This window comes from Cervus elaphus, chromosome 25 (genome assembly GCF_910594005.1).
Source record: "Cervus elaphus chromosome 25, mCerEla1.1, whole genome shotgun sequence".
Taxonomy (NCBI): Eukaryota; Metazoa; Chordata; class Mammalia; order Artiodactyla; family Cervidae; genus Cervus; species Cervus elaphus.
Window position 1 is genome coordinate 26,810,483 of NC_057839.1, and position 12,234 is coordinate 26,822,716.

General features: G+C 39.4%; 1 protein-coding gene across 1 annotated transcript in view; it reads left to right on the forward strand.

The window, feature by feature from the left end:
- The window catches only part of CDC20B (cell division cycle 20B), a 67,567-nt gene extending 58,793 nt beyond the window's left edge, over positions 1-8,774 (forward strand). Inside the window, 1 exon segment of the mRNA XM_043887677.1 lies at positions 7,458-8,774. Coding sequence (XP_043743612.1) covers positions 7,458-7,558 — 101 coding nt within the window. The 3' untranslated portion in view covers positions 7,559-8,774.
- Positions 8,775-12,234: the final 3,460 nt, after the last annotated feature.

Consider the following 12,234-nt stretch of genomic DNA (forward strand, 5'->3'; position numbering starts at 1 on the left):
CTTCTTTTTCTGCTCTGATTGCTGTGGCCAGAACTTCCAACACTATGTTGAATAGTAGTGGTGAGAGTGGGCAGCCTTGTCTTGTTCCTGATTTCAGGGGAAATGCCTTCAATTTTTCACCATTGAGGGTGATGCTTGCTGTGGGTTTGTCATATATAGCTTTTATTATGTTGAGGTATGTTCCTTCTATTCCTGCTTTTTGGAGAGTTTTAATCATAAATGAGTGTTGAATTTTGTCAAAGGCTTTCTCTGCATCTGTTGAGATAATCATATGGTTTTTATCTTTCAATTTGTTAATGTGGTGTATTACATTGATTGATTTGCGGATATTAAAGAATCCTTGCATTCCTGGGATAAAGCCCACTTGGTCGTGGTGTATGATTTTTTTAATATGTTGTTGGATTCTGTTTGCTAGAATTTTGTTAAGGATTTTTGCATCTATGTTCATCAGTGATATTGGCCTGTAGTTTTCTTTTTTTGTGGCATCTTTGTCTGGTTTTGGAATTAGGGTGATGGTGGCCTCATAGAATGAGTTTGGAAGCTTACCTTCATCTGCAATTTTCTGGAAGAGTTTGAGTAAGATAGGTGTTAGCTCTTCTCTAAATTTTTGGTAGAATTCAGCTGTGAAGCCATCTGGTCCTGGGCTTTTGTTTGCTGGAAGATTTTTGATGACAGTTTCGATTTCCTTGCTTGTGATGGGTCTGTTAAGATCTTGTATTTCTTTCTGGTTCAGTTTTGGAAAGTTATACTTTTCTAAGAATTTGTCCATTTCATCCAAGTTGTCCATTTTATTGGCATAGAGCTGCTGGTAGTAGTCTCTTATGATCCTTTGTATTTCAGTGTTGTCTGTTGTGATCTCTCCATTTTCATTTCTAATTTTGTTAATTTGGTTCTTCTCTCTTTGTTTCTTAATGAGTCTTGCTAATGGTTTGTCAATTTTGTTTATTTTTTCAAAAAACCAGCTTTTAGCTTTGTTGATCTTTGCTATGGTCTCTTTAGTTTCTTTTGCATTTATTTCTGCCCTGATTTTTAAGATTTCTTTCCTTCTGCTAACTCTGGGGTTCGTCATTTCTTCCTTCTCTAATTGCTTTAGGTGTAGAGTTAGGTTATTTATTTGGCTTTTTTCTTGTTTCTTGATGTAAGCCTGTAATGCTATGAACCTTCCCCTTAGCACTGCTTTTACAGTGTCCCATAGGTTTTGGGTTGTTGTGTTTTCATTTTCATTCATTTCTATACATATTTTGATTTCTTTTTTGATTTCTTCTATGATTTGTTGGTTATTCAGAAGCGTGTTATTTAGCCTCCATATGTTTGAAGTTTTAACAATTTTTTTCCTGTAATTGAGATCTAATCTTACTGCACTGTGGTCAGAAAAGATGACTGGAATGATTTCAATTTTTTTGAATTTTCCAAGACCAGATTTATGGCCCAGGATGTGATCTATTCTGGAGAATGTTCCGTGTGCACTTGAGAAAAAGGTGAAGTTGATTGTTTTGGGGTGAAATGTCCTATAGATATCAATTAGGTCTAGCTGGTCCATTGTGTCATTTAAGGTTTGTGTTTCCTTGTTAATTTTCTGTTTAGTTGATCTATCCATAGTTGTGAGTGGGGTATTAAAGTCTCCCACTATTATTGTGTTACTATTAATTTCCTCTTTCATACTCATTAGCGTTTGCCGTACATATTGCGGTGCTCCTATGTTGGGTGCATATATATTTATAATTGTTATATCTTCTTCTTTGATTGATCCTTTGATCATTATGTAGTGTCCTTCTTTGTCTCTTTTCACATCCTTTATTTGAAAGTCTATTTTATCTGATATGAGTATTGCGACTCCTGCTTTCTTTTGGTCTCCGTTTGCATGAAATATTTTTTTCCAGCCCTTCACTTTTAGTCTGTATGTGTCTCTTGTTTTGAGGTGGGTCTCTTGTAGACAGCATATATAGGGGTCTTGTTTTTGTATCCATTCAGCCAATCTTTGTCTTTTGGTTGGGGCATTCAACCCATTTACATTTAGGGTAATTATTGATAGGTGTGGTCCCGTTGCCATTTATTTTGTTGTTTTGGGTTCACGTTTATACAACCTTTCTGTATTTCCTGTCTAGAGAAGATCCTTTAGCATTTGTTGAAGAGCTGGTTTGGTGGTGCTGAATTCTTTCAGCTTTTGCTTATCTGTAAAGCTTTTGAATTCTCCTTCATATCTGAATGAGATCCTTGCTGGATACAGTAATCTAGGTTGTAGGTTATTCTCTTTCATTACTTTCAGTACGTCCTGCCATTCCCTTCTGGCCTGGAGGGTTTCTATTGATAGATCAGCTGTTATCCTTATGGGAATCCCTTTGTGTGTTATTTGTTGTTTTTCCCTTGCTGCTTTTAATATTTGTTCTTTGTGTTTGATCTTTGTTAATTTGATTAATATGTGTCTTGGGGTGTTTCGCCTTGGGTTTATCCTGTTTGGGACTCTCTGGGTTTCTTGGATTTGGGTGGCTATTTCCTTCCCCATTTTAGGGAAGTTTTCAGCTATTATCTCTTCGAGTATTTTCTCATGGCCTTTCTTTTTGTCTTCTTCTTCTGGAACGCCTGTGATTCGAATGTTGGGGCGTTTCACAGTGTCCCAGAGGTCCCTGAGGTTGTCCTCATTTCTTTTGATCCTTTTTTCTTTTTTCCTCTCTGCTTCATTTATTTCCACCATTTTATCTTCTACCTCACTTATCCTATCTTCTGCCTCCGTTATTCTACTCTTGGTTCCCTCCAAAGTGTTTTTGATCTCATTCATTGCATTATTCATTTTTAATTGACTCTTTTTTATTTCTTCTAGGTCTTTATTAAACAGTTCTTGAATCTTTTCAATCTTTGTTTCCAGGCTATTTATCTGTAACTCCATTTTGTTTTCAAGATTTTGGATCATTTTTATTATCATTATTCTAAATTCTTTTTCAGGTAGATTCCCTATCTCCTCCTCTTTTGTTTGACTTGGTGGGCATTTTTCATGTTCCTTTACCTGTTGGGTATTTCTTTGCCTTTTCATCTTGTTTAGATTGCTGTATCTGGAGTGGGCTTTCTGTATTCTGGAGGTCTGTGGTTCCTTTTTATTGTGGAGGATTAACCCAGTGGGTGGGGTTAGACGATTGGCTTGTCAAGATTTCCTGGTTAGGGGAGCTTGCGTCAGTATTCTGGTGCGTGGAACTTGATTTCTTCTCTTTGGAGAGCAATGGAGTGCCCAGTAATGAGTTTTGAGATGGGTCTATGTGTTAGGTGTGTCCTTGGGCAGCCTGTATGTTGATGTTCAGGGCTATGTTCCTGCGTTGCTGGAGAATTTGCGTGGTATGTCTTGCTCTAAAACTTATTGGCTCTTGGGTGGTGGTTGGTTTCAGTGTAGGTATGGAGGCTTTTGGACGGTCACTTATTACTTAAAGCTCCATGTAGTCAGGAGTTTTCTGGTGTTCTCAGGTTTTGGGCTTAAGTCTCCTGCCTCTGGATTTCAGTTTTATTCTTCCTGTAGTCTCAGGACTTCTCCAACTATACAGCCCTCTTTTCGAAGACAATGGGCTGCTTTTCTGGGCGCCTGATGACCTCAGCTAGCGATCCGAAGTTGTTTTGTGAAGTTTGCTCTGCGTTCAGTTATTCTTTTGATGAATTTGTAGGAGAGAAAGTGGTCTCCCCGTCCTACTCCTCCGCCATCTTGGCTCCTCCTCTTTAGGTTTAATTTTAAAGCATTGGTATCAGTTCAGTTTAGCAAGCCCAGTCGTGTCCGACTCTTTGCGACCCCATGAATCACAGCACGCCAGGCCTCCCTGTCCATCACCAACTCCCAGAGTCCACCCAAACCCATGTCCATTGTGTCAGTGATGCCATCCAACCACCTCATTCTCCATTGTCCCCTTCTCCTCCTGCCTTCAATCTTTCCCAGCATCATGGTCTTTTCAAATGAGTCAGCTCTCTGCATCAGGTAGCCAAAGTATTGGAGTTTCAGCTTCAACATCAGTCCCTCCAATGAACACCCAGGATTAATCTCCTTTAGGATGGACTGGTTGGATCTCCTTGCAGTCCAAGGGACTCTCAAGAGTCTTCTCCAACACCACAGTTCAAAAACATCAGTTCTTCTGCGCTCAGCTTCCTTTATAGTCCAGCTCTCACATCCATACATGACTACTGTAAAAACCATAGCTTTGACTAGACGGACCTTTGTTGGCAAAGGAATGTCTCTGCTTTTTAATATGCTGTCTAGGTTGGTCATAACTTTCCTTCCAAGGAGTAAGCATCTTTTAATTTCATGGCTGCAATCACCATCCGCAGTGATTTTGGAGCCCAGAAAAATAAAATCAGCCACTGTTTCCACTGTTTCCCCATCTATTTGCCATGAAGTGATGGGACCGGATGCCATGATCTTAGTTTTCTGAATGTTGAGCTTTAAGCAAACTTTTTCACTCTCCTCTTTCACTTTCATCAAGAGGCTCTTTAGTTCTTCTTCACTTTCTGCCATAAGGGTGGTGTCATCTGCATATCTGAGGTTATTGATATTTTTCCCGGCAATCTTGATTCCAGCTTGTGCTTCTTCCAGCCCAGCATTTCTCATGATGTACTCTGCATATAAGTTAAATGAGCAGGGTGACAATATACAGCCTTGATGTACTCCTTTTCCTATTTGGAACCAGTCTGTTGTTCCATGTCCAGTTCTAACTGTTGCTTCCTGACCTGCATACAGGTTTCTCAAGAGGCAGGTCAGGTGGTCTGGTATTCCCATCTCTTTCAGAATTTTCCACAGTTTATTGTGATCCACACAGTCAAAGGCTTTGGCATAGTCACTAAAGCAGAAATAGATGTTTTTCTGGAACTCTCTTGCTTTTTCGATGATCCAGCGGGTGTTGGCAATTTGATCTCTGGTTCCTCTGCCTTTTCTAAAACCAGCTTTAACATCTGGAAGTTCACGGTTCACATATTGCTGAAGCCTGGCTTGGAGAATTTTGAGCATTGCTTTATTAGCGTGTGAGATGAGTGCAATTGTGCAGTAGTTTGAGCATTCTTTGGCATTACCTTTCTTTGGGATTGGAATGAAAACTGACCCTTTCCGGTCCTGTGGCCACTGCTGAGTTTTCCAAATTTCCTAACCAAATTAAGTTGCTTTTCATTTATATGTCTTGTGTGTGTGTGTGTGTGTGTGTGTGTTTGAGTACTCGGTCCTATCTGACTCTTTGTGGCCCCATGGGCTACAGCATGCCAGGTTCCTCTGTCTTTTACTATCTCCCAGAGTTTGTGCAGATTCATGTCCATTGAGATGATGAAGATATCTAACCATCTCATCCTCTGCCGCCCCTTCTTCTTTTGCCTTCATTCTTTCCCAGCATAATAATGGATACTGGCCTTTAATAGAAAAAGAAACTCTTCTTTATGCTGGGTTTGGGGCATGGTAAACAGTTAAAGCTTTGAACTGGATTCTAGTTCTGGCTCTGTCATTAATCAGCTGTGTGACCTTGAACAAAGTGTTTGATATTCTTAAAGTTTTTCTTCAACTCTAAATTAAAAGGATGGCATTATATCAATGAATTTAAACATTTTTTATGCACCAACATGCCTAGGGCCAATCCCATGTGTCCTTGGAGGCATTTCTCTGTGCATATTGTGTGTGTCTCTGTATGCATGAAGGAGAGCACTGGGAGTTCTGTGTGTAGATGGAAAAAGCCCTAAGTATCTAACAAATGTCTCCTTTAGGAGTGAAATAGTGTAGCTACACTCTTTGCTGTTGAGAATCTTGTGTCAGAGAACAAGATTATTTCTAAAATTCCAGCTTCAATTGAGTTGTAAGCTGTACTGCTCTATGAGGGGGTGACCACCCATCTCATTTGATTTTATTTGTGCCCCTGAATACCTACCCAGTCAGAAACATATCCCTCTCCGTCTTTCCTCCTTTGTCCTAGTCCCAGCTTTCTTTCGTGGAGTCAGCTTTGTCTATTTCAGTGTAAAGTTTTGATCATGAAAGTCATTGTCGGATTAGGATAGGTTTTGCAAAATATTTTCTGAGGAACATTAGTCCTTTAAGATGCTCAAGTCAAAAGGACCAAGTAAGTTTCAGAAATGCTGCCTATTATAACCTCTTCTCCCAAATATTTATAATGCATATGAAAGTGTTAGTCTCTCAGTTGTGTCCAATTCTTTGTGACCCCATGAACTGTAACTCACCAGGCTCCTCTGTCTATGAAATTCTCCAGGCAAGAATACTGAAATGTTTTGCCAATTCCTCCTCCAGGGGATCTTCCTGACCCAGGGATCAAACCTGGGTCTCCTGCATTACAGATAGATTCTTTACGTACTGAGCCACTAGGGAAGCCCTATAATGCATATGGCAGTTTTGAAATAAGGAATCCTGTTTAATTTCCTTAACTTGGAGCTTCCAAATTAACATGATCATTAAAAACTCTTTTCATCTTTAAATACCTAACAACCTCATATAAAACTATTGCCCCATAGAATGTTCTTTGAGAAATGGCCAGTTGGATAACAGAAAGAGGGGTATTGTCCTCAGAATTTCACACAAAACGCTCATGTTTACTTTGTTGGATAGATTTTTGTGTCCTTTTCCCTTAAGCGGCATGAGTTTATTTGATTAGCTTCTTGAAACCAAGATTCTCAAGGGATTACTTTCAGGGGAAGATAAGAGGAGGAATGGGGTGTGTGGTAGGAACATGGCCTTGGGAATTCCTGAGTGTTGGTGGAATAGAGAATATAGAACTAATAATGGTAGAAGGCATGAGGTTGTGGGGAACTAAAAGCTGGTCCCCTCAGAGCTATCCAAGTCAAAGTCCCTGGAACCTGGGAATGTGACTTTATTTGGTGAAAGGGTCTTTGCAGGTGTAATTAAGTTGAGGATTTTGAGATGAGATCATTCTGGATTGTCCAAATGGGCCCTAAATGTAACAGAAAGTGTCTTATAAGAGGCACACAGAGGAGAACAGACACACAGATGTGGAGGCAACTTGACCATGGAAATAGAGACTGCAGTGATGTGGCCACCATTCTGGGATGGTCAACAGCTGCCAGAACTAGAAGAGGCAGGGAATGGAGTCTCCAGAGGAAGCCAGCCCTGCCAACCCCTTGATTTGGGACTTCTGGCCTGTGAGAGAATATTTTTCTGTTGTCTTAAGCCATGTAGTAAATAATAAATAAATTACCTTGTGGTAATTTATTACAGCAGCCCTAGGGATCTAATACAAGGGGGAAACACCCTGAAGGGGAATGGTGAAGCAGAACCTTGGCCACTTTAGGGTGTCCCCCAGAGCCCACGCTGACTGTGTTTTCTTGGCAAAGGTGCAGTGGGAGCACCAGCCCTGAATGTGGCAGGTGTTTGGAGAAGCCCTTTATCCTGGGATGGGATTCATGGTCCCCAGCTTAGGTTGCTTCCCAGTCCTAGGCAATAGCCCTTGACACGTGGAACATGAGCTGTCTTGTCTATCTTCCCACAGACCACCGAGGCCGAGTGCTACACCTGGCTTTGAGTCCAGACCAGACCCGAGTCTTTTCTGCTGCAGAGGATGGCACAGCCTGCATATGGAATTGCTGCTAGTCACTCAGCCCCTCCCAGCTTCAGCTTCCTCATTTTGACATGAGAATAATGATACTGGCCTTGCCTTCTCCATGGCATTATCATGAGGCTCAAACAAGATTGTGCTTTTCCTGAGGTGAATGCCTGTTCCCTGACCTTTTCTCAGGTTACTTTACTGGCTCTGTTTCGTCCCACCACAACTTCCAGACATTGTCTCTCATTCTGTGCTTCTCTTTCTGCTTTCCTCCTTCTCGCCTTTTCTTCTTCTCTCTCTGTCTCCTCCTTGTTAAAGATGCATTTTCACTGCTATAGTCACAAGAATATCTACCGCAACTATTTCTAAACTCGTCTTTCCCACTTCACTTTTCTCCCAAGCTCCAGCCTTATACTTGGGTCTCTGAATATATATATATATAATATATATTATATGTATTATATATATGTATTATATATATATTTCTATTTTGGCTATGTGGTACGGCATGCACGAGTCTTAGTTCCCTGACCAGGGATCAAACCCATGCCCCTGCAGTGGAAACTTAAAGTCATAACCACTGGACCACCAGGGAAGTCCCTTGGTTATTTCTTCATTGAGATCCTTTTCTGTCTTTAGCTCAAACTCAGTACATTAAAAACACAACTTATTCACTTGAATAAACACAACTTACTCATTTAAATATTGATTAAAGTGCTCCTCTATGTTAAGCATAGGACTTCCCTGGTGGCTCAGTCGATAGAGAGTCTGCCTGCAGTGTGGGAGACCTGGGTTCGATACCTGAGATGGGAAGATCTCCTGGAGAAGGAAATGGCAACTCACTCCAGCATTCTTGCCTGGAGAATTCCATGGACAGAGGAGCCTGGTGGGCTATAGTCCATGGGGTCACAAAGAGTCGGACATGACTGAGTGACTAACTGTAATATGGATTAAGCATATGGATTATTTCCTCTCAGACAAAGACTTACTTAGGACTCCCTTTTCTGTCTTAATGATCTCATCTTACCCTAGTCATTCCATCACTCAGGGAGCCTCCTGGTTATTCAGTTTACCCCTTGTTCTCTATCTTTTGTTTTACCCTAGTAATGTCCTACACACATGATGACAAATTTGTGGCAATTGCCTTCTACCTGGAGAAAGCAATGGCAACCCACTCCAGTACTCTTGCCTAGAGAATCCCATGGATGGAGGAGCCTGGTAGGCTGCCGTCCATGGGGTCGCTAGGAGTTGGACACGACTGAGCAGCTTCACTTTCACTTTTCACTTTCATGCATTGGAGAAGGAAATGGCAATCCACTCCAGTGTTCTTGCCTGGAGAATCCCAGGGACGGGGGAGCCTGGTGGGCTGCCGTCTGTGGGGTTGCACAGAGTCGGACATGACTGAAGTGACTTAGCAGCAGCAGCAGCCTTCTATCTGGTTTCCTGTCTTTATTCTTAATGGGTTTCCACATTACTGTTAGGTTTAATTTCTAAAAGCACTGTGCTGATCCTCCCCAGCCCCCTGCTCATAAACTCTCAGTGACTCCCCATTATCTAACCCTCCTTGACCTCAACCTCGGAGTCCTGAGCCCAGAATCTGAAGTTAGGGGACCTATACTTAACTAGGCTCTGCCGTAAACTTACTGAGTGACCTTGGGTATGCCACGACATTTGCAAATAGGGCTTTGGATTTGATAACTGCTAAGGTTTCTTCAAGCTCCATCAGGTCACTGTTCTTTTTAACATTAATCCTCACTCACCTCCTGTGTTATCGCTGGGCTGTTCTGTGATTTCCTGCCTTATGCCTTTGTTGGAGCTCTCATCTTCTAGTCTGGAATTCCTGCTCCTCAATTCCTTTGCTCTGTACCTTCACATAAGTCCTGTCCTCTGTTTTGAAATAATGTTACCTGGCTTTGAACTCTTGGTATCAGCCTGTGTCACCTACTTTGTGTTAATATAACTATTCTAATTGTTTTAAAAAATCTTCTATTAGTATGGGAATCTTTGTTTATTTAAACTTTAGCATGCTTATTTCTTTCACAAAATTATATTGAGGAGTTGAGGGGGCATATGTTATATTTTTTTAGTGCCCTCTGGAATGTTTTGCATGTGTCAACTAATATACATTGATTAATTTCTTTACTTTGTCATAAATGGCTTTTACCAATACACACACACTCCTTTAATATCTCTCTTCAAAAAAATAATACCAAATAAATGCCTTGATAATTGAAAAGTGGAATAGTAAATACAAGGAGTGGTAGGACTCTCCTGACAAATTAACAATGTATTCTGTTCTTTCCCCCTGTTTTTAAACTCAGAAAATATGCTTGGTAGTGCTAGTAATTCTTATCTTACAAAATTTTAGGTCACCAAAAGTGCAAATAAGATACATCACTGTAATGCACATTCTTCTTTTTTAAGATAATGTCTGTCATTTGATCTTATTTAGCCAAGTATGAACTATAGAAAAAGTTTAGCAGGGAAAGGAGCAAAATGGTGAGACCATTTCCAAGTGTCCCCCACCATTCTGATATGGTTACATCTTTCTTAAAAATCTCATGAGACTATGACATGACCAAAGGACCAAAGATTACTTCTCTCAATTAATACTGGTATGTGAACAAGGTTCTCATTTAAGAAAAATAGCAATATATCTTTTACTGCTGTTAGTTTTATGGACGTCTGGAATATGGTTTCAGTAAAGAAAAAAATGAACTCAGACAATACACAAAACAGAAGCCTTGGCTACAAAAATTGTGTAGTATAAAATTTTTATTGAGTAATAATTCACATAAAGCATATAAATCTTAAGTGTATAGCTCAATGTATTTAATTTATGAATAGATTAAGATCAAGATCTATGAGTAAATCATCTAGATCAAGATGTGAACATTTCTTTTACCCCAGAAGATTCTTTGTGTCACTTAGTCAATACCCCTCCATTATTCCAACCTTGGTCACCATGAATTAGTTTTGCCTTCTGCCAATCTTCAGATAAATGTAATAATACAGTAAATATTCTTTTATGTGAAGTCTGGTTTCTTTTACTCAACATTAAACTTGTAGAAGTAGTTACTGTTGCTACATGTAACCGTAGTTTGGTCTTTTAATTGCTGTGTAATATCCCATTGTATATACAACAATTGTTTTTCTATTTTATTATAGATGGACATTTATTTTTAATTTTAACTTTCAAGGATAAAGTTGCTATGGACATTCTCAAACACATATTTGGTGGGGAAAAGCCCTCATTTCTGTTTGGTCTCTACCCAAGAGTAAGAATTGTTAAGTCATAGCATATGTGTGTCTTCAGTTTTAATAGACACTTTCACTTTTCCTAAAAAACTCTACCAATTTACATTTCCACCAGCAATGAACAAGAGTTTCACACAACTATTTTTAAGTGAACTTCAAAATCTGTAATAAATGTTGCCAGTAGAGAATATTTCATCTTCTTATTGCTATTATAATCCTAATTATGGATTATAGCAGGCATCTAAAGTATCATCCTAGTGACTCTCTTATCTCTTTTAGATATCAGCATGAGATTTCACTTTCTAATATAAGGGTTCTTATCACCAGCTGCATATTAAAATCATTGGGGAAACTTAAGTGTTGATAATCAACCTGGTGGAAAGGATACTTTCAAGAATATGCAGGTGAGTGGATTGACCAAGGTTGGGGCTTAGCCAGTGAAATACTGTAAATAAGAGGAAGGAGAGAGAGGCAAGGCTGATGAGAGCTGACAATTTGATATGGCATATTTTAGTATGCTAGAATTGAAAAAGACAACATAACATTTCAAAACAAACACAAGATATGGGTGCAATACGTCCCCGTGGATGTTGTTCTTTCAAAATAACCACTGCTATATTGTAGAAGTATTGATGTCTTGACCAAAATATTTTTGTTCCTTCTAATTTGTCATTATAAAACTATCTACTTCAATTTTGTATGAATTTTCAATGTGAATTAAAGAAACCGTTTTGCAATTTATTATGTTTATTGGGCTTAATCATTCACTGTTTGATTCTTAATGAATGTGATTTATTCCTAGGGAAACATGTGATGAAAATGAACTTTCTTGCACAGGGAAAATAAAATTTAAGAATAACTACAAAAAAAAAAAAAAGAACACTCTGTCCTGGTTCTCATCAAATTAAATAAAAATTTCTAAAAGTGAGGCATAGACATTGGTAATTTTAAAGAGCCTGGTAAGTCTAATGGGCAGCCATGGTTGAAAACCAGTGGACCAGTATTTTGGTCAGTCTATAAGCTATGTCCCTTTGTTTGTTTTAAGAAGCTGTCTCTTAGTGTTGCTGTGTGTTCTTAGTTTGGACATACCATGTGTATATATGTATATGTTTATATACATACATATACACACATAAGATTTATAGTCCAAAATGAACTGATGGAAATCAAAGGAATCTGTTCATATAATCTCATCTTGATGTGGCTACTGGACTGATGATTATCCACTATGTTCAGCATGCTGAATGAACATCTTGGTTTTTCTCCCATAGAAAACTTTCAGACCATGATTCAACACTCACTCCCTAGTATGAGATGGCAGCCACCGTAACCATGTTGGTTGTACCTACCCAGGCTCAAGGACAAGGAGAACCAAGAAATCACCTAGTAACCCAAGGCTTAAATTCACACTACTGAGAAAGGAGGCTGACTTTCTCTAGCTAAGTGCCTTGTTAATATCCCCTAG